Source organism: Tyto alba, unplaced genomic scaffold (genome assembly GCF_018691265.1).
Source record: "Tyto alba isolate M040663 unplaced genomic scaffold, T.alba_DEE_v4.0 Super-Scaffold_39, whole genome shotgun sequence".
Classification (NCBI taxonomy): domain Eukaryota; kingdom Metazoa; phylum Chordata; class Aves; order Strigiformes; family Tytonidae; genus Tyto; species Tyto alba.
The window spans coordinates 4,647,730-4,671,281 of NW_024881314.1; the positions used below are offsets into that span (position 1 = coordinate 4,647,730).

The window sequence follows — 23,552 nt, forward strand, 5'->3', positions numbered from 1 at the left end:
TATCAATGTAACTGCATAAACCATCTATATTACATAGTCTCAACAGCTGCAATGTTTTTCTTTTCAAAGCCATAGGGCTACTAGGTGCAAGAACATTTTTTTAAAAACTTAAGTCAAAAGCTTGTTACCAAATTATCATTTAATGATCCTTTCCCAAACAACTGAGCTAAATGAATTAAGTACTTAGTGAACTGCAATGCAAAATGGTCAACCAAATCTAAACCGTTATTTATTTGCATCAAAACTAAGCATAGTAACATACCCGTGCTTCATAACATGAAGATTCCATAATTTCATCACTTCTTTCTCTCCTTCGTTAACATCGGAAAATTCTTCAATTTGCTGGAGAGATAAAGGATTGGAAGAAAGGACAGAAGAAAAACACATGCACATCAGAACTGCATGTCTGCACACAAGTAGTGAAAGCACATCTAGAATTAAACTTATGCCACCTACGCGTCACAGGAAAAACTACTGCTGAAAATTCAGGTACTGCAGTCAAAAAGGTCAGAAAAAAGTTGTATCACCTAGAGACCTGTGATGATAAATTACTTCCATATTATATACACACTTCACTGTGTACTCCTGTGATACCAGTATCTCCTCTTTGAAGAAGAAAACCAGCCACAGTGAAAACTCGTTAGGACTAAACTAGCTTTGCAATTGGAGACATACTTGAAAATACTAACTTTGATTCCATTAATTTATATCATTAGCAGCTCAGTATCACTAAATTTTCTATTTATCCTTAAAGTAAATGCATAATTTTCACAATATATGCTCTGTTTGTTCCCTACAACTGCAGGCCATCTTTTAAAAACCATAATCCATAGTTTGTACAAATAGAATAATTACAGTAATGGTTTTCTCCCGTAACCATTCAGGGTCCTTTTCATCCTCACTGTCTACTTCCATTTCTTGTGGACGGAGAGGTAAACACGTGTCACTGTGGAAATACAGCCGATTGTGCCCGCTGCTGTATGTTCGCTGCTGTTCTACTTCTCCATCTTCAGATTCAAGAAATTCTGACATACTTGCTTTCGTACGCTTTGGCCTAGTAGAAAGAAAAAAAGTAACTGCTTTCAACCACCGTATCAAATATACAAATACTAAGAACTGTAATTGATTAACACAAATTATTGTTTTAAGCTCTAGCCTGCAAAAATGTTGCAGAGTGGAATCACCAGCAGTGAAATAAACCCCATTAAAAACACAACACCCCAGTCCAAGCCACACTCCACCTTCTACAAAAGAGAAATTATAGGATAATGTAGCTAAAAAGTTACATCTTTATGAATAGATACCTCAACTGAAAAGATCACAGGTGAAGTATAATCCTTCAGTAACATTTTATTTCGTCATAAACCACTGCAGTTTAATGATAGTGAAACTTAACACTGTTTGTGTGCACATAGAGATTTACAAATCCAGTCTGTATGCTATATTACACAAATAGAGATAGACCTTTTTTTACATCTCCCTACCTGCAAACAAGTATGTGTGTGATAGGAGTTCTTTTAACCGGTCCATTGCGACTGAAGGCAAATCCAGGTTGACGATGAATATCCTGGGGGTTTCCTGCATAGGAGCCATCATAACACTCATTGATAGATACATCTATCCTAGCACCTTTTGGATGATACTGAAACAGATAATTGCAAATAGACTTAGCAAACAGTAATAACAATAAATCAGGAGGTTTAAAAGAGTAACCTTTTCAATTCTGAATACCCTAATTCAATTCTGCACCCTAGAAATTAGCACATTTCTAAGTTTCCTTAAGGTTCAAGAGACTTCCAACCAAATGTAGATTACATTGCTTTCTACATCACATAAGAATACATTAATGCAAAAGCAGCAGCTACAGTCAGAATCCATCTTCCAGTGATCAGAATTATTTAAAATATATTAAAAAAAAATAATAAATCAAACCCACATTCCCCCTCACCCCCCTGTAAGATGCAGACATTCACATAATGTTCAAAGGAAGCTGTATTTCTGTATTAACCTGTAGACACAGTCCTACTACTACTCAACAGGTTAGCAACAGTATCACTGCTTATGTAATATCTGTGACAGACCATACAGTGTTTCACAGCGGTAAACTACAAAAACATTACTTACAACATAATTAAAGATAAATCTGCTGTGGCAAAGTTTAAGATGTTTGAGTAAACTATACAGTTTCCGACAGTTCAGTGTGCACCATGGGCAATGCAAGTCATCTCGGGCTTCAGTCTGCTGTCTCGTATTGTTGTTATAAAGGAACTGATGCAAACAAAGGAATAGGTAGTATTAGCATCAAATGCGTTTCATTCATAACTTTCCAACCCCCAAAACAGAGCTGGACATAATTTCAGGAGACTTCTGCAGTAAGCTCTTGGGAACACTACATCAGCTCAGTGTACTGAAACACTGGTATTTCAAGAATTTTCTCCCCACAGGGAGACCACCTGTCCCCCTCCAGATGTCTGACAAGAGATGTCCTTTGTATTTTGGAACATCAGATGTGCCTCCAGGAAGATTAGTTTTCTAAAATATTTCCTGTAAGAAGATATATGCGGAATGGCTCTTAATATGTGAATCTCAGACCCCTTAAGGCATCCACTAAAAAGGTAAATGGAAATTTCCACCCAACTCAGAAGAGAAGCAAACATTTTAATTCCACACAATGTTGAGATTCTAGTTTTTCCCTCTAACGCTTATTTTCAATACCTGGTAAAATATTCGCAATTTTTGTCGAGGTTCATTTAAAACATCTCTCTCTTTTCTTGTTTGAAGGTCCGTCGGCAAGGATTCTTTCACAGCTGAAAAAAAAAAAAGAGACACACATTTCTTTGGTGAAAAAAAAAAAAAAAAAACCCAAAACATTCTTTCTTACCCAAGTATGGGAGTTCTGAGAAAGGCACACTGCTGCTGAAAGAAATGGGCTACTCTAGTGTACTTTGACATAAATAGCTCATAGCAGCAACAAGGAAGTCTTGATGCTCATCTTCCTTCACGCATCTACAGGCAAATCCACCACTTTTAAACACCAGATGTATCACTAGTTTTGGAGAACCCGCCAGAGGACTTAAAAATGGTCAGGTAAAAAGCAACATTTTTCTTACTCCATTTAAGCAAACAGAGAATTCTTTAGGTATAGCTATAAGCAGGTGTGGCTGGTAAATAAAAAACAAACACTGCTTTCTGATGGCTGCCTTGCGAATATTTTGCTTAAATTCAATCTCAGAAGCTTCCCACATTACACAACAGACAACAGCATGAAATGCAAGTAACACACAAAGTATTTAGCTGAAACTTTAACCCCTAACACTTACCTCTCACCGCTCAAACACCTGCTTTTTGTGCATGTAATGGCACTGTTCAGTTGCCTCTGAGCCTCTTCCATACATTTTAATCTCAGTAAGATTATTTGATTCCATATAATTAACAAGAAAACCCATGTATCTAAACAGGTTTATAAATTTACCCTCAGTATAAACCAACGATACCTACTTCCTTCTGAATGATGAAAAAGACAGCAAAAGAAGTCTCAGCTCTACTGACATAAGGAGATCTTTTAGAAGATGCACTCATTTTATATTTGATATTTTGGAGAACAAGGGAAATTTCCTCTCTTTTTCATACAGAAAGAGGATGAGGCCTGACACTTCAGCTTGCACCACATCAGAGAAATTTTAATTCCATGGCTCGGTTACTTTGAGCACTTTGTAATTACAGCAAAGCTTAAGCTGCCACATTTAGAAAGTCTTTGATGTCTTTATTCCACTAGTCTGCCTTGGGAAACATGCCAAAGTGAAATGACAACACCAAATTCATATACCCTTGGGAAAGATGCACCGGATCTTTTTCTTCCACTATCAGAACTGCTGATAGAAGTTTCCCACTATTTATTATGTAGTAAACTAGTACGCACCTAGAATTAATCAACATACCATTTCTTTTCCAAGTCTGAGCATAAAACCTGCCTAACAAATTACAAAATAGGTCATCAAGAAACTCTGAAGTAGAAGGAGGCCTGGTATGAGGAAGTAAACAGAAAGCAAAACAACTTTTACAGCGAAAGTTCAAGTACCTCCCCACTTCTGTTGCCTTTCTTCTATTGGAAATTGCTTCATGTTTGTGTGTGTTAAGTGCCAGCCATTCATTCTCATTTAAGAAACCTAAGTATCTGCAATCCCTAGCTCAGGTAAAATATTAAATTCAGAAGACAGGAAATCAGTGTTATTTAAATATTGTTGTACTCTGTTCAAAGACAAAGATGTCTGTAGGTTAGCTGAGGATGTTAGGGAGCATTCTAGACTGACTTCTGCACAGGTAGGGGTGAAATTCTTGCTCTACCTTTTGTATTGCTACACAACAAAGCTCTAAAAGCAGTGAAAAGAATTGCCACTCTTAAAAGTCTTACCAGAGATGAGCTATCGTTGACCCACCAAGTTTCCCAACATATACTGCAATACAACTCCACAAAAAGTACGTTTGGAAAAGCAGTATTTTTTTCCTCATAATAATTCCCCATTATTAATTATTCCCTATTATTAAAGCTCCAAAACCTCACTTATATATCCAACAGAGAATCAGACTGAAATACCATTTTGCACAAATTCTTTAATGTGCTCCTATAGATGAACCCCAAAATGCCAAGCAAGACAACCCTTCACAAACAGCACCTGGCTACACACCCCAGAGACAGAACCACTGCACTCCAGACAACTGCTTTTATAATAGGGACTAGAAGCTTCCTTAATCACACAGTCCCAATCTAGTTACAAGCTTGGAAATATTAATTACTCTGAAGTGAATCAGGTGCCAGTTGAGAGTATGTTCATAGATGTTTAAACAACAGGAGCAGACTGCTGTCTTCTGTAAAATATAAGTTTTCCAGCTGTCCCTGGGCCTTACCTGCCAACACAACATTCCAAGACAAAGTTACAAACAACTGAGTGAGACAAAAGAAAGACAGTATCTAGGCCAGCCAGCCACTGCCACTTAGGAATCAAAGGGGAGTTTCAGATTTAATATGACTCTGAGATAGGAAACTGCTATTAAAAAAAAAAGACACAATGGTCAAAGGCGCCTTTTCTAGATAGTGTCAAAAAGTATTTTAGTAGGGGCTTTTTTGAGTTAAGCTCTGAGACAGCAAGGAAGAAACATGCTTTTAGAAACATATTAGCAAAATTGCAATTAAGCAACTAAACTAATCACAAATTAATATTTAAAAATACAAAAACTATATTAAGCTTAATTCCTTGATATAATCAAATAGCATGCTACTGGCTATACAGCTACATAGCTTTCTTAAGTTTTCAGTTAACTGGACTGCAGTATAAGATCAGTTACTCCCACCCCTGCAGCTATCCCAGTATTTTGCGAGAATATCTAAACAATTCTTGAAGGAGAAAAAATCATGGGGTTGTTTTTCATATCTAAACGTGTATCTTAATATTACAATCTTCTGTAAAACATCTCACAGCAAGTATTTGTCTGTTGATGTTTTTAGATGACGCATGAACACAGTCTTTGAAAATGATTAAGGGTCAAACCTTATAAATCCATTGAAATTTCCAAGGCAAGACCCGGCACTGATACTGATTAGCTAACCTTACGTAAAGGGAAATATTCTCAGAAAAATTTCCATACAGAAAGTGATCTGGAACACATACTGTTTTTTTAACATATACTTACAGAAATATCAAAGGACATTTTACAAAGTTTTTCTAAAATACTGCTTAAAATCACCTATGTAAATTTAGGATAAATACAATTTTATATTAATCGGATTCGCAAGACAAGCTTTTTAGTAACAGCAACACCAGAATGAGAAGTTTCTAGACATTTCAATAGCTCTTGAACTAATGTGTTTAAATATATAATGGGCTATACTAAGGTAATAAAAACTATCATTTTAGACTTGCAGTGAGTATTAGCAGACTGCATTAATGTTTTTGATGTTACGTAATCTCCAAAGTAGTGGAGTAGTGGATCAGATTACCATGCTAATTACATTAACTTTTCAATGACACTGTGGCCTCCATAAAAGTGCCACTTACTACACTAAATACAAAGTGAGTAAACAAGTAAAAACAAAATAATTGTATGCTACTTAAAAATGTTTTCATGAAGCAAGGTTAAACAACCCAATTTTAAATAGTCTATCTACTACTGCTTTTAATGTGATATATATTTGAAGGTATAATAAAACAGTTCAAAATCTGATTACGAAGTTTGACATGTAAATTCATCTAGAGAGAATGTACAGGAACAAACTTGCAGAAGGACACAAAACCAGTTACATTTCAGACCACTGTAAAATTCTGAACTTAAAAAGTATTTAGTTTTAAATTGCAACACTCTAAACATTAATGAATGACTAGGGGGAAATTAGTCCAGTAATACACACAGATTAATTGACATATAATAAAAAGAGATTTATCTCACACTGTAGTAACAGGCTGCAGACTCACTATTTTTTATTCTTACCTATCCAGAATTATTTTTAGACAGTACTAACCATAGGCCTGCATTCTATCTAGACAATCTCAGACTGCCCAAATGTAATAGAAGCAGAAAAAACCTCTAGGCCCTAACAGAAATCTTTGTTAACTTGTGTGAGTATGCAGAAAATACAGCTAAATAATAATAATAATAAAAAATATATAGTGCTTCCATCATAGGACCATGCCTAGACAACAAACTATGTATCAATGAAATCAGTGCCAGTTCATAAGCATTCTGAAAGAACCTCAGTTACCTCTCCAGCACAGATGTGCGATGTAATGTACAGTATTTTAGACAGTTTGTCACATTTCACAGTAGCACGTTTTTCCAAGAGCTAAATATATCATCTGATAAACAAATTTAAAAACTATCTTCACTACAAAGCATAAAAGTTATTAATACTATAAATCCAAATACTTACAGAACAGAATTAAAATGAGTACAGACAATCCTAGAATTCCTATTCACAGATTTTACCCAATTTATTTAGCATCAGGATTTATGAGCATTGTATCTAATCACTTCAGTATTGTCATGACTTCAAAGACCCCACTATTTTTAGCTTTTAAACTTACCTTAAAAAAACGTACAAACTATGGGATGCAACAAAGCCCACTCATTTTTGCTTCTTCATGTTTAAGATTACCTGAAGCAGTTGCACCAGTGAGTCAGGAACGTGAAGCACAGAACTGATGATTATTCAAGCAGCAAAACCGAAGTTTGCTTACCTATAGTCTGAGTAGGTTTAACAGAATTGGGCTTGTTTTCTTGAGGGAGGCTTTCAGAATTTCGCGTTGCAAGAGGCTTAGCTATAGGAGCTGTAGACTTATCATTTGTGTCTCCTGTCCAACGAAGAGTAAACTGAAGCGTAGGTCCCTGAGAAAATGTTTCAAATGGAGGCAATCTCTGGGGGGAGGTGGGGAGGGTGTAGAAATCAAAATAAAGCAGCAGAATTAGTGTCTTCTCATGTACAACAACAGTCATGAGAAAATATTCACAGAACTGGGACAGGTGTAATTTTTTAATCAGCTGAAATTCTTGTTCTTTCAACATAATTATATATATTTAAATAAACTAAGGGGAAAAACAAAACAAAACAATAAACAAACCAAAAGCTGAAAAACATGGCTATGCAGTTTCCTGCACAACTACTTAATGCACATACTGTGGCACACATATCGATCTTTGTGAAACACTAAACAGTAAACAGCATGGGCCCTGCCTAGAAAGAAAACAGCACTTACGCACCAACCCACTGCTAGTATGCTTCTCTTTCTACTCACACCTACTCCTAATTCTGCAGTCCAGTACTGTATATTAATACACAAGCTCTAAAAAAGGCACCACTGTCTGCTGTAGAAATGCTATTGTAATAGTCTCCTCTGGATATGTTCTTATATTACAAATGTTTACCAAGATAGTAATAAAGAAATAAAAGAGACCAAGTCCAAATATCATATGCTAAATTTATCAATGAAATTACAAATTCCATTTTAAAAACTCTTTAGTATATTCAGGCCTCATTAGTTTATAGAAACTATTTTGCTATTGCAAAAACAGAAAAACAGTGACAATGTGCTTATCAGATCTGGGTGATGAACATATTGGCCATTACTACTTCCTCTTCTCTCCGAGCTAGCACCTCCAGCATGAAAATCCTCTCTCACAGTCTCCCAACAACAGAAAGGAACCTGTACTGTTTTCAGCTGGAACAGTTATTTCTCTTCCTAGTAGCTGGTGTAGTGCTGTGTTTTGGATTTAGGATGAGAATAATGTTGATAACACACTGATGTTTTAGTTGTTACTAAGCAGTGTTTGTACCAAGTCAAGGACTTCAGCTTCTCATACTGCCCTGCCAGCAAGGAGGCTGGGGGCACACAAGAATGAATTTGCCTGATTCTGTAAGACAGGAATTCAGAATTCATTGAGAGACACAGCTGCCATACCTACAGTAGTTGACATCTGCTTGTATTAACAATACAGTGCAGCCAAAGCTTTCCTAAACTAAGAGCTAAGACAAAACTTGTGTCCATACTTCCTGAAAAACAGGTACTATTTACCGTTCAATTTGATCTATAATCAGAAGAGCCATGGATTGCACTATGAATTATGTCCCATCTTAACCCAGATCATTTTAAGTGAAGACAGATCTTTCAGCCACTAAAACAATCCATACCTTCCCATCAAGTATAGTTTCCCATGTTGCTCTTTTCTTGCTAATGGGACACTCTTCCATTTCCTGCATGGCCACTTCATATTCCCCATCCAGAAGTTGCAAGCGCCTGCCCATACAAAATATATATTATCAGTAAAGAAGCTCATTTTTATTGTTTGCCTATTAAAATGTAGAATATATTCCACAGTAACTATCTTTCCATGAAACTAAAGGCAGATTTTCATGCAAATTCATTTGGCAACCAAGTGTGACTCTTAGGTAAACACTATCCATAATGAAAAAGCTGTCTAATGCCAAATGCAAAAGCCCGCATCCAAGCAATTCCAAGAGACATAAGAAAACTACTGCTAATACCAGATTAATACTATGATGGGAACCTTCCTGTGAAGAAACAAAACCCGAACTGAATCACACACCCTCCAAATCATCTCTCTTATTTATTCCTGATTTATTAATAACTGCTCTGTTCTAGCAAACCAATATATGACAACCCCCATATCAGGTCTCCAAAACAAAGGAATCCTATCTTCATATCAGAGCCATGTCAGATGTAACCTTAAGAAGACTTCAACACAGTAAATTTAAAGTATGATGTTATAAAAAAAACGAACAAAAAAACCTGCTTTGCATAGACTAGAATGCGTAATTCAAACATGTTACCCAACATGCATGTGCTGCACAACTCTCAAACTAGACAAATGGAAAATGTTGTCTGTTACAAAAATTTCTAAAAATATCCAATTGGGTGAGAAAAAAAACGTCCGTTTCTCAGACTATTTTGGCTGAGGTCAGAAAATTATAAGGGTAAACTTTTAAACAAGTCTACCAATAGGTCAAGATCTACACTTTTACCCTCCAGCTCATTTCATTCAGGTCAGCTTTGTATCATCTCAGCTGAGAAGTTTCACTTTCCTCCCTATTTCACCTTGCTTCTTCCTATGTAGCGGTCTGGTCAGCAAGGCTTAAGAAAATCTGATTTCTACTTAAATAGTTTTATTTTGTGGCCACTTACTGAACAGCACAAGAGAAGCAAAAAAGAAAGAACAGTGAATCAAAGGTATAGTCTCAGGAAGATGTTTCATGGATACGTATGTTTTAAAGACATCAACACAGATCAGCAAGTAGTATCAGTTTACAATACAATCTCACTTTCCCGAGATTTTGTATTTTTCCTTTAGAGACATTACTTTCTGAAGCAACAGCACTGAATTCCTGACAACAGATCATAAACTACAAAAGCATCATTCAAAATAAACGATTTGTTCCTAAGTAGATAAATTCCATGTGAATGTGTGCACACTGTTACACAGTTTGAGCTTGGGAATTTTGTCTTGCAGAAAAAGGCTGTTTCTGTTTCTGGACCCTTTGGTATTCTACAGCAAGACACAGGAACAGGTAAGCTACAGTCTCTCTTTTTCTTTTACATATAAACTTTCTTACAGCAGAAGTATCCCAGCAGAAGAGTTATAAACACACCAAGCCAGCCATCAGAGACCATTTGTTCTGTTTCTTGACAGCATCTTGCAAATCACTAACTCTATTGTTTACTCTATTGAGAAGAGCTTCAAAAAGTAAAAGAAACACACATATAGATAAAGAAGATAATGGCCTCAACACAGTACTTTTCCTAGACTTGCATGATATCCTTTTCCAGTCCTGGAGTTTGGGTAAAATGACTTAGTTTCCGATTTCTCCACCAAACTGAAGACTATAATTTCAAAAGGTTAACATAAATGAAAAGTATATACTTTACAGAAGTCCTCAAACAATAAAGTTAATAGCTTTTATTTTGAAGATGGCTTTCCACATAAAGTTTTAAATACTTTTTTTTAAATACCAATTTTAATGCATGATTTAGTGCTACTGCAAATCCAACGTCACTTCTACAGCAGCAAGGCTGATAATGTCCTAGCTTATGTATCATCACTACAAAACCACCTAAGGGATTCATGTTTAGCATATTAAAAGTTTTCCAGTGGAATTAATAGGAAAGAACAAAATAGCTAGTAAAATAAGATCTGTGACAAAATCAGCAAGAGTCTGGGAATGGAGCACATTAAGCCACCAGATAGAATGCAAGCAGTAAGCAATCTCAGAGACTATTTGTTTGTTTGGTTTTGGTTTTTTGTTTTTTTTTTTTTTTTTTTTTTTTTTTTTTTTTTTTTTTTTAACTTTTTAATTATGCTGTCAATGATCTTTAACAGAACCACAGAAATTACATCTGTAAAACAAACTGACAAGGAACAGACAAACTGATACATATTAACAGGACAACACTCAAGTTCATAAAAGGGAATTATTTACAATTGTCACTGAGCAGGTCTCAGTACAAATTGTGCATTATGAAACCTGTATTTTTTTTTTAAAAGACAACAAGCCTAAGCTCTTATTGTAAATTCCAACTAAAAATGCTGCCAAAGACAGCCAACACCGAAAATAAAGAACAGATTTAAGTTTAATATTAAACAAATTCCTAACGATTAACAGAAACAAAATTTATTTTGGATAATATTACCTGTTTTTATCAAATACAGTCATTTGTGCTACAAATGTCTTTTCCCCATCTTCACGATTTGAAGAGTTTCTTTTTCTTCTAGCTGGAAGCTCCTCATTGACATCTGTACATAAGACATATAGTATTCCATTATTATATAAGCACAAATTAAAAAGATCAAACAGCTTCTATGCAATCATAAAATGTAACTGGCTGTTGATTATGTCAGATGTGTTATACAACAGAAAAGGACATAGTATTTAATGAACAGCCCAATGGCAATGGAAAGAGCACTTAGCTTAACAGTAATCATATTTTAGACTTGTTCACATATCTTTATAGTTTAGTAATATTAACCTGTCTGTACAATGAATTTGGGATTTGATCTTCCTCCTCTTGTAGCTATAAAATAGTGAGAAAAAGCTTTTCATTCTACATGTATTCCCCAATGATGTAACATACCAAGTCTTGATAAGATTAAGAAAATACCTTAACACATTTTTAAAAGCTACTTTCTTTATTGGCTAGTCATGTAGCTTTGATAAGAGACCATGACCTACAGCAACCAGTGTTGCTGGAGGATTAATGATGGTCACAGCCACAACAGGGCTCTCTTATATTATTCACCCTCCAACAGTGTTGCCTTACACCTTCACCATCATGTTAGTAAAAATTGTCATTAAATTTATATAAAAATAGAAGCATAGTTTCTAACTACCAACTGTATTTGAGCCCCATCTTGAAAAAGTCTGAAAACAAGTAAAAGCCAATTCAGTCACTCAGCTGAATACAGACCCTTCTCAGAGTATGACCTATGCTGCACATCAAGACAACTGTATACATGCCTACAAGATAAACCTTATAAAAGCTTATTTAAAGACTGAAGTTACCAATGTTTTCATTAGTTTCACCATTGATCAGTCCATTAAACTCTCTTCTTCCTGGGCGAGTTACTCTGAATAACAATGAGTAAGACTTCACCATATGGCTGTTGCTTGGTTCAAACTCATTGCTGGAAACTGCAAGTGATGGGAAGTTGCCTGGTTTTATTTGGCTGAGGTCTGGATTTAAAGGCACCTGCTTTTTACCTGTAGGAACCTGTCTTATCGGACAACTGACATCCTGTCGAAAAACAAGAAAGCTAAGGTTTAGGTTTTTAGAATAGGAAGTAAAGACATTAACTGTTAAAATTTATGAAATTTAATAATTGTACTTGGCCTGATATATTTTTGAAAATAAGCCTTGTAACAGAGTAAATAAAAAGAATCTGGAATAACAATCCAGGTTTTAAATGTAAAAACAGATATTTGAAAGTGTAAATAAAACCAGTATTTTATAACCACTTCTGGCAGCAGCCATCTTTCTCTAAGTGATTAAATTAACACTAATATGAGGCACTCAGATTGTAGATAGTCATTAATACTAATTTAATTCTGTTTACCTGAAAAAATTAAATGTTTTGGTTATATATATATATTTCAAGGGCTTCCTATCTTCTCCTTCCAATATTACAAAGTGCACTTTGTGCTATCTGGGAGATAAAGAACCACTTACGTAGGATTTATTATATTCAGTATCTCTCAAATAGATCACGGAACACAGTGTAGTATTGGAAAAACAAGGCAAGATGGCCTAAGTATGAAATTTGCAGAAAAACATTTCAAATAATCACAGCACCTCCTGCTTTTACCATATTTATTCATACTATAGCAAGTAACAAAATTGGCTAGAAACAATATTAACTCTTAAAAACATGTCAAAACAGCTTAACATTCTTAGGAAAAATACACAAAGTTCCGACTGCAAATCTTTCCCTTTTTGGTTAAAAATTACAGCATGCCTTACTGAGCCTCCCATATTCCCATAGCTGTGAAGATAATTTGCCAACTGGTGTGAAACAAACATAGCTAAAACAGCAAGCAAATTCAAAGATGCTTTAAAAAAAAAAATATGAAAACTGTTCATGATTCCTAATAGCTAAAATCTGCAATAATTGAGATGATCAATGTAAAAAACATAAGTACAGAAAAAGCAATGAAAAAAAACAAGACCTGGCAGATGACTGGGGAATTCAAAACAATTGCAATTTGTTCCCTTTTATTTCTAAACTCTGAAAGGCATAGACTGTTTTATGATTTTGTGATTGCCTGGTTTACTTAAGCCTCTGGACATCACAACAGAATTAATAGTTTAATGATGTGATACAAAAAATTAAAGTAAAAATAGAGGTGGCTGAAATTCACAGTGAGTGAATCTGATTTACAAGCAAGTTAAATTCAATGAACAAAGCTGAATTGTTTATAAAATGTCCAGTTATTTCTTACAAAGCAAAGCAAAATATTGATTTGCTTCTTAGGAATCCCTTACCCAGTCAATAGAAAATGACTTGAAAAAATGAGTTCTTAAATTTAAAGACTATATTAATCTTAACAGAAGCATCATTTCACCATTACCTTGTTGTATGGCAATGTTAATTAGATGTTCCAGAAGCAGGTAAGCATTCTGCTTTAATACATATTAGCAGTTTGTCAAATAATGTTTACCTTTCGTTTCTTGTGGCAAACTTTCACAAGCAGTACTTCCAGGGTTACAGAATTTTGTTCATTCTCTGAGTTTTGTGATGGCTTATCTAAACAGAAAAATATTTTAATTTCTGAAGAGGTGAAGGTCTATTCAATCCATCCGTAATTACTTTTGAACCATAGGTACCTTCAGGCACAAAGACCTCTAGTCAAATTCTAAGTTTCAATTCTCCCAAAACTTACTTCAAATTCCCACTTGAGAACATATCCTACCTAACTATTCTAATACTACCAGATTAAAAAGCATAGTTGATCTCCAATGTTTAAAAGAGTAAACTTGCTACCTTTGGCACTGCCAAAATCTTTTTATAGCAGGGAAAAAGGATATGGGTAGATTTAAGACAAGTCAGAATACATTAATTACAGATGAGTCAAATTATTTCCTATAATTGTTTTCTTTACAGCTTGCAAACCTAGAATTTACTTTGCATCAAAATTTAAGATCCAGATGCTATCAGATAGGAAAACAAAACAAAACAAAAAATAAAGATTATTCAAGGTTAAGTATATGCAGAATAGCTGTTAAAAGACTCTTGAAAGAACCTGAAAAAAGTCTTAGAAAATAAGACTTGACTCTAAGTTTCCTAGAGCCTGGAATCTTCAAGGCATCTACTACCAGCGGTATGATCAGCAATGCCAATTAAGAACTGCCTTACAAAATAAATTTCACTGTATAATAAGAGAACCTTTAATCATGTAAACTTATTTGTCTGGAAATGTGCCCTTGTACAGAAAAAGAATTGAAATATAAAACTTGATTATATATCTGGTTAAAAAACAGTTGGTGGATGAAATTCTGAACAACAATGATCCGCCAAAACGGAATGAATCTCTAAGTTATTTCTGCTCTTAGAAATTTTACAATTATCATCATGGGCTTAAGTTAGAAACTAGAATGGCTTCTCCTTAGTGCATGTCACAGAGAATCTGACATTCAGTTAAATACTTTGTTATGCTCATCAGATATAAAGAGTAAAGGTTTAGCATAATAAAGACAACATAACCCATGTCTCTTCATTTGCCTTCCTCCTGACACTATACCCACATTGAACAAGCTTAACATTTTTCATTTGAGACAGTGTTCTGGTAACTCATCTAGGGACACTAGCAGTTTCATGAAACATATGGATTTATTTTTTTTTTTTAATTGTAAACATGAGACATACTAGAAATTTTCTTAGCAAATACAGAAACTCTGTGGGGCAGGAAAGGCAGGGAAGGGAATACAATCAAAACTCTACCATCCTCCCTGTTTCAAGAGTTTCTAACATAATTTCTATCTGGACAACTAAGCATATTAATTGCACCAGCTTCATTAATTTAAATATTTTATATATATAATATTCACTATTGCATACGTTAATTATGTTAGTAATATCCTTTTCTATGGTACAAAGGACCATCAGGCTCTCACTGTATGTAGTACTATCTTGAAGTGAAAGGTTTTCATACTTAACAATAAAGTCACACAATCTAAACATTCAAAAACACACAGAAAGTCATCAAATATATTAAGATGTTGAAAACTCTACCACAGCCCATGTATCTAAGACCACACTATAATAGAAAAGCAGAAAAGGAAAGGAAAGTCTATCAGCAAAATCTATGGAACAACTACCCTATCCAGTAGGTATTTTAAATTCCATACGTCATGTTTACTACTACATACTGTCCTGGAAGGATCAGATTTTAGAGTTACATGTCTGAATCTAAGACACATCAGCGTACCTTTTCCTCCACTTTTATTCTATACTTCTCTATTCTTACCACTACCTGCCTCAAAAGTCTCTTGTGGTTTCCCAGCTCAAATACTGAAGGCAACATATAACATGAAGTTCCTGAGAGCAGAAACAAGATGAATACTATCCATTGGGACCAGCAGTATTCTGAAGTTCCAGAAGCAGAATGTTCCTAATCTACAGATTTGAAGAACTTTCTCAGAATAATATTACAGTTTAATGAAGAAGTGATTCTGAAATCTAGACTTCTGCAACTTTAAGCTTCAAACATCTTACTGAATAGATCTGGTTAAGCATAAGTTGATTTGAGGGAAGATAGCAACTTGCAGAAAAAAAGTACAAAACCTGCTGCATGAATTGTATCAGCTTCTACATCCAAAGGCTAAGATGCCATTCAGAACATTTTTAACCAAAAAATGAGAAACACCATTTTATTTTATGGATAAACAGCTAATCTTTTTTTTTCAGGGAAGTAAAAAGACAGTGAATTTACCCATGCCTATACAGCACAAAGAATGTCACTTCTGCTTTCGTTAAAGGAACAGAACCCTTCAATCTTGTCTGTGAAGTCCAATATTCCGATTTTGAGAAGTAAAGCCTTATGTGCATAAAAGACACAATAGTATGACTGCAAGTCACTAAAACATGATTTCTGTTGCTTTTATAATTGCTGACATGGCCTCTGCCTTAATTCTAGGCTCTGCTTGGTAAAACGTATTCTCACACTTCTATTTTAAATTAAAAAACACTGAATCTTCTAACTCTTTGAAGGCCGACTGTTTTTTTTAAAGCTATTTCCAATACCCCAAAGACACATTCCCCATAAAACCACTGTTTTCAGGAACTCCTCAAGGTCTATTTCAGTTTGAATAGATGGTGACTTGAAGTATTTTTCAAAATCACTGTTTTGACTAAACCCACAGAAAGCTTATCTGCTTAGCATTACAATTACACCACAACATATTTAAAGCGCTACTGGAAGTATTGCAACTAATGGGACAGTCTGAGATTAAATAAATTAAAATCTGCATCCAAACAGCAGATATTCAAAATATTCAATTATTCCCCTCACAGATCTATACTTATTTCAAAGGTGCTATACACATTAACAGTATAATGAATGAATTAACAAACATACCATTTTTATGGAAGAACCCAGTAAACGTAAGCTGCAAATGAGCAGACAAGCTAAACAGATAAAAAAAGAAAAAAAAAAAAAAAAAGGAAGTGTTAGAACAAACAAGTATTTTCTTCTCACAACAGCCACTCCACTCCATTCACTGATATTCAGGGCAGGCCTACACAAGAGGCAGAACTATAATGAAGTGGTCCATCTTTCTAACTTGGAAACCGCCTGGACACAGAAGTTGCAATTGATGCAAAGTTGTAGATCAGTTTTCTCTTTACAAATTGATTCTATGTATTCTATGACTCAATACATCAAAAAAAAAATCAAAAAACAAACAAACAAAAAAAATAGACACCAAAATAGAGGTTGAAACATTGCAGTAGAAGGGCACTGTCTGAAGACATGAGATCCCACTTTCAAAGGCAGGCAAACACATTTCCTAGACATTCATCAGAAACAGAGATGAGTTTTGGTGGAAATTTTCTAGAACTTCACCCTGAACCATGCACTTGGGGCCATTTTTTTTTTTAACAAGTAATTTAAGTTTGGTAAGCAGAATCCTTACAATGGGGAAGCTACAGCCTTAGAAATAATCAGTCACATCAAGTCCATACCATCCATAACATTATGCAATCAGAATAATAATTGCATCTATTTTGTTTCACAGCACTGCAGCTCATAGCCTAGACTATTCTGCTGACTGTAGATCCATTTGATTTCCAATTGTTATATTCAGAACACATTTCAGCTTAAAGCACGTATTCATAAACCTAGATTAAAATATGTCTCAAAAACACTTAGTATTTCTGAAGTATATAGTACTTAACAAAATATCAGCTGTTACATTAGAGCACCAGATACAATTTTGAGCACCTTCATTGACATCTCAGGAAGATACAACCTGACACTCAGCCCTGATTTTTAAACACAGACATTCCTAGAGCACCAAGATGTGAAAACGTGAAAAGTGCCCAACGGCTTGAGCATTCAAAAGACTGCATCTATACCAACCTGAATTATTCATCCATGTTACTTTTCCAGACCAATTCTAGACTAAAGTACATTTTTTGATAGTTTTGAAAGCACAAGAACCAACACACAAATCAATATTCTGACTATTTTGTTTCAACATGATCCTTACCCTTAAAAAGATATTATTTACCTAGCAATTGTCCATAAAATATGGAGTAAAATACAGTTAATAATATACTCTAAATCTATAAAACCTGTTCGGACACAAAATTTATAAATTTCGGACTAAATTGTATCTAGCATGACTGCCTCTAGAGTAGTCTATTTGCAAACACTATGGAAGAAGAACAGTTGGTTGAAAACCAAGCACCACCAAAAAAAAAATTCTCAACAGGTCTTCACAGATTCCAACAACTTAGCTTAGACTTTGAAATGTCTCGTTTTGTTTTACAATTTCCAGAATGTTCTGCATTTCATGATCTATTCAGTACATTAAATAGAAGAGATTTGGCAAATTATCTACAGTCTTTCTGCCAAAAAAGAACATAAAGCCAACCTGCAGGACTAAAACTGATCTCTGACTGAACTGTATAGATTAGAACAAAATTTATCTGGATAGAATAAATTAGTCTTCCAATGGATAGGTTCATTTCCTTCATACACGCTTTCACAAAAAGCTCAGGTGTTTAACTAATTCATACAGAAATAGTATCTATTTTTTAAAAATGTTATGGTCATCATCTATCACACAAAAACATCACAGATCACTTCTCAGTGAATAATCTTTTCATACCATTTTATTTCAGCACTAAGAAACACATCAAGAAACAGAGCATGCATATTTGCTATGCCTTCTTTTTGCCATCATTACAAAGACATGCTAAAATTAAAATTAACTGAACTCATTATTCCCAAGTTTCATATCTCTGTTGAACTTTGACTTTTGCCAAATACAACATGGTAAATTCAGCAAGAGTTTGGTATTTTTTTCTGAAGCAGAGTAGTAAGACCTGATAAAATATGGGTTTTATCAAACATTTAAGTGTGTTACACAATTTAATGTAAACTCTTGTGGAAAAAAAATTCACATGATGAAACTAACAGGTACACCAGTATAAAGGTAATTACTATTTCACAACTAGAGTTCACAGAGTAAGCCATCCTCCAAATGACAGTTCCATATGGAATTAAGACTTGAAATGGTCTATTTGTTAAAAGAGGGAACACTCAGTTATTCAGATAGAACTATGCAAAGGTTCAACATGAGATGTATGTGAGGTCAGACCACAAGAAAAATTGCAGACTAAACAATACTTCTCACAACAAAATTAGAAGCGAAAATGCTAAGTTTTACAGCCTTTAATGAAAAAAATTTATAACTAATTACCCTACTGATTGAGATGGGTAGGATCTTTTAAATCATATTAAAAGTTTCAAGGGTTTTTTTGTTTTGGTGTTTTGGGATTGGTTTTGTTTGAGTTTCTTTTATATAACTATGAACTTAAGGTTAAAAATAGCAAGTATACAACCATATAAAAACCAAATAGTATAACTTTATGGTATTTTGCCAAATTTGCCCTTTTTTTTTCTATTCTAGCACACACAGATTAGTTACTGACACAACTGACAGTCTTAAAAAAAAAAAGTTGAGACAGACACCTATGCGAGCTTTTTATTTTAAGAAACAGCACAATGAGTATTGAAAGTTCATCCTGATATTGGCCTTCTCCAAGTTTTTAAGTGATCAGCACACATACACATATTTTAAGATTCTGAAAGCAACATTTCAAACAGTAAGTACCTTGCTTATAATAATTACTCTTTATCACTTTCATTTTATCAATTGAAAAGACTTTTGATTAACACATGCATGCAGGACAGTACCTGTGAGATTCCTGTTCTCCCTTCATTTTCTCTACTTTTGATAACATGTCATCTACTTTAAATGTTTTCCTGTGAAGAAAAAGTAGAAAGAATTGTTTCATATAGCCATTATTCCCATAATATATAACAAGAAAATTTATTCAGTCTAAACTTTGACTTGGTTTTCAATCTAAAACTGTACACACACATAATTTTAGCCTTCTGTTCAGAAAGCGCCCTTTCTGGAGGACACAACTGCAATACCACTTCTCAAGCAGTATCAAAATAATACAAAGAACTAAAACCAGACCTTTCAGAAGTAATCCTACTGCTCTTAAGTGTCATTCAACAGTACCATTGTCAAACCTTGCAATGAACACATCTAACCACATTTCAGCTTTGGTCAAAGAAAAATCTTCCTGCTTTAGTGACATTTATACCTATTAGGAATGTATGTGTCAGCTCTGCAGTCATTACTATTTTAATCTTGATCACAATAACGTACAACACTTTAAACCTTCTGACAAAACAATTAAAAACTTAATCATAAAAAAACAAACCAAAACAAAAACAACTTCTTTCTCCACAAAATTATGTTAAATGGACACAATACAAAGAACAATGAATTCTGAAGCTACTTCTCGAGCACACTCACTGGATACAGGGGGGACGATGACAACCAATGACAACAATGTCATAGAGAATAATCACTTCAAATCATTTCTCTCCATAATTCTGACAGTCTGTTCATGCTCATATGTTCAGCCTGTTCTACCATACATACAAATTAATGTTCACTGCTAAATAAAGTTCACTCATGAACAGAAGTTATTGAATAGTTTCCAGAATAGTCCTTCAATTTTTCTTTAAAGGAAAATTAATGCTTGTACATAGATGCCTACAAAATTGCACTAGACTAGAGTGACAACACAAGAGCTATAAGGGCATCCTTCCTTTACATTTATACATTAGGAAAAAGAAATACGAAGAAAATAAGCTGTTGCCAAATACTGGATTTCTTGTGCGGGGAGTAACAATGACATGCTCTGGGGAAGTGGGAAGCATCGTCTACAGAAATATCCTAACTGAAGAAACACTGATGTCATACATTGTCTACATTCAGCACATAAGGCATCTGAATGATTTAGTTACAAATCCTGTGGTGGCTACATAGTAACACTGGACAAGAAACACTACACAAGTACAGGGTTGCAGTGAGATAATGAGAAACATAATTATGACCTGTGTAATAAGCAATCACTGATTCAAAGCTCTACTCAGCCTAAGGTTCACAGAGGTGACAGATTCAAGAACTTACCTACACTAAAATGTGGGATTATCAAAATGAACATTGCAATGCTCAGCTTTAAAGAAAGAGGTGTTACGAACAGAGGAATATGATGAAAGTTTCAGATTCTAAGGTAAAAAAAGTCTCTGCATGCACTTTGCCCAAGCTCATCAAAATCAGCCACTGTTCTGCAGAACAGCAAGTAGTACACTTGTCTCTAGAAAGCTTTCTTCAGACTAAAGAATTGCTTAAAACAGATTTATAGCAAAATTATGTCATGATTCGAATATGAGCCAGAAACCAGCTAAGAGACAAACATGTTTCAGAAATGCAGGAAAGTTTAACAGTCTTTCATAAAATACACTGACACAGCTTGCACTTAATATTTGTGAGCATCATTGATCCAAAAAGAACAATGACACAACCTCTCCTAATTTCAAATTCAGGTTAGTCAAAACTAGAAGAGAGCCCTCTTAAAAAATATTTCAGAAAAACTGAAAATAGCAACCAAAACACCCGTAAAAATCAAAACTGTTGCCTTTGAAATTAACTTGCAAAAGCGTAAGAAAATACAGAAATTCCTTTAAACTGAATTACTATTTTTATGTTACCATGTTCCCACTCAAAACAGACAAAATTAAGTTTTTGTAATAACCATCCCTAACATCCAGGATTTTCAAAACAGCATTTACCTGTGCTACAAGTATGCGTATCTTGTGCATTCCTTTCTCCACCCACTTTTATTCCAGTCAAGCACAGTAATAATTAACAAAGTTAATTACGTCAAAGTATTAGAAGTCACATCATAGCATGCTATTACTATGCCAATAAATAAATAAATATTATTTTATCCAAATACTCTATGGGGAGCAACCTCTATTAGCAGTTAGTAACTTCTTTCCAATGCCATCATTTGGTCTAATAGTATAGTAACAGCTGAAGACAGAAAGCCCATTTCAATTCACCATCAAGTATCACTTGACCAAAGCATATTACCTCTCCAGGGATAAAGCAGCACCTTTAACACTTTTTTAGCCCAAGTTGACACATGGCCATTAACCTATTCCCCATCAACATTTCTCTATGCTTGAAGCATTCTAGTCTTTATAAACATTTTCTCAGTATTAAACCAACATCAATGGATAATTTCTTGGCAAAAGTGCAGTTTTACTTCCTTACCTCCATATGATAAATTTGTATGGCATTTTTCTCAGACTACCATAGGGCTAGAGCTAAAAGATGTGGAGCTATTATTACTATTGTGATATGTAAATTCTGTAAAGTTTGGAGATAATTTCTTTATATTTTAGATATGATACTGTTTACTGAAATGGCAATCAAAACCATGATCTACAAGTTAAAAATGGCAGAAGTTCTAGGGCAATAAATAAATAAATATACATGTATAGTCGTGGTCCACATAAGCAGGCTAACCATGATGCAGCTCCAAAAGATAATTCATTGCAAAAAGAACTCAACTAACATTTTTACTATACTGAAGCTAGGTACATAAATTTTTCCTTCCTCAGGACCATCTCCTCTAGCTTGGCTATCTTCCCTCACTGAGCCCCTTTTTCACCACAGTAACAGGATCATATACCTCAACAGTTTCTACTGAATGAATAATGACAATTAATGTCTTGTGTACATTTGAAAGCGTTTACCAGCACACATCAGCAAAAAATTATCCTGCTAACCTCCTCAGGAAGCTCAGTTGAGACTGTTTTGCCACTACACCTAAGTGGTTCAAACTACCTTTAAACTACAACTCTTGTGGTTTTAACTAGGCTGAAAAAGAAGGACCACAGTATTGACAGAGCATGGAAGAGTGGGAGGAATGGGCCCAGGGGAAAAGAATGCACTTTGCAATTGTTTTGTTTGCTTCCCCCCCCCAACTATGCAAACTCACTTCTGTTGCACTGTGTTTTTATGAAAAAAACATACTGAAATATTTTACTTAATCTTCCTAGACCTAATTACCAGAATGATTTCAGTAAGTCAGTATTGTCAGAAAACTAGTGCGTGGAATGGCTATTAATCTGTCCAAGAACACTAACTAAAATCACAGTTCTAAAAGTGGTAAGAGAACTAGTAAAAAACAGTATGTTTCAAAGAGAAACTGAGCATTACTTGTGCAGCTGAATTTGAGCTGGAATTTGGAACAGTGGACAACACAATGTACGTGCAAAGTACCATTTTTTGTTTCCCAGCAACTATAGCAGATATCCAAATAAATAGATTCAAGTAAAAGAACTTATGCATTCAATCAAATATAAGTTACAAGCATGAATGTTCCACTCCACAGTTTTAGTTAAAAAAAAAAAAAAACTGAAACACCCTGAACATTATTTCTTAAAATTTGGCTCAGCCTTATTTTAAAATAAGAAATTAACTTCAGTAACTCTTGTAAGACAAAAAGCAAGCAGCAACTTCAATTTTTTTTTTTAAAATATCTATCTGATCACCACCTGTCCTAAGTATCTGAAGTTGTATGTTAGGGATTCAGTTTTAAGAAAAAGTTATATTGTAACATTAAAGCTAATGGCAAGAACATTAAACAATATCCCAGAGATTCAAGAATGCCAAATATAGCCTCTTTAAATAAAAACTTGCAAATTCTATTGCTCAACAAATCATTCAAATATTACCTTCCTTAGATACAAGTATAGTTTAAATTAGAATTGTCTGCGTAATCATATTTTATTGATATTCCTCAGGCATTCATGATTAAATATTTCAGTCCCTCAGCAACTGTTTCCAAGCAATAAGAACTTTAGTGTTAAAATATTTTAAAAGAAGTGTTCAGGC

General features: G+C 34.5%; 1 protein-coding gene across 1 annotated transcript in view; it reads right to left on the minus strand.

Annotated features, from left to right (window-relative positions):
• The window catches only part of SUZ12 (SUZ12 polycomb repressive complex 2 subunit), a 30,277-nt gene that overhangs the window by 2,294 nt on the left and 4,431 nt on the right, over positions 1–23,552 (minus strand). The window contains exons 4-15 of the mRNA XM_033002220.2: positions 19,478–19,546; positions 16,631–16,680; positions 13,715–13,800; positions 12,062–12,293; positions 11,193–11,295; positions 8,678–8,783; positions 7,230–7,407; positions 2,716–2,807; positions 2,125–2,268; positions 1,485–1,642; positions 856–1,054; positions 263–342 (exon numbers count right to left, since the gene is read on the minus strand). Coding sequence (XP_032858111.2) covers positions 263–342; positions 856–1,054; positions 1,485–1,642; positions 2,125–2,268; positions 2,716–2,807; positions 7,230–7,407; positions 8,678–8,783; positions 11,193–11,295; positions 12,062–12,293; positions 13,715–13,800; positions 16,631–16,680; positions 19,478–19,546 — 1,497 coding nt within the window. The remainder of the gene's footprint in view (positions 1–262; positions 343–855; positions 1,055–1,484; positions 1,643–2,124; positions 2,269–2,715; positions 2,808–7,229; positions 7,408–8,677; positions 8,784–11,192; positions 11,296–12,061; positions 12,294–13,714; positions 13,801–16,630; positions 16,681–19,477; positions 19,547–23,552) is intronic.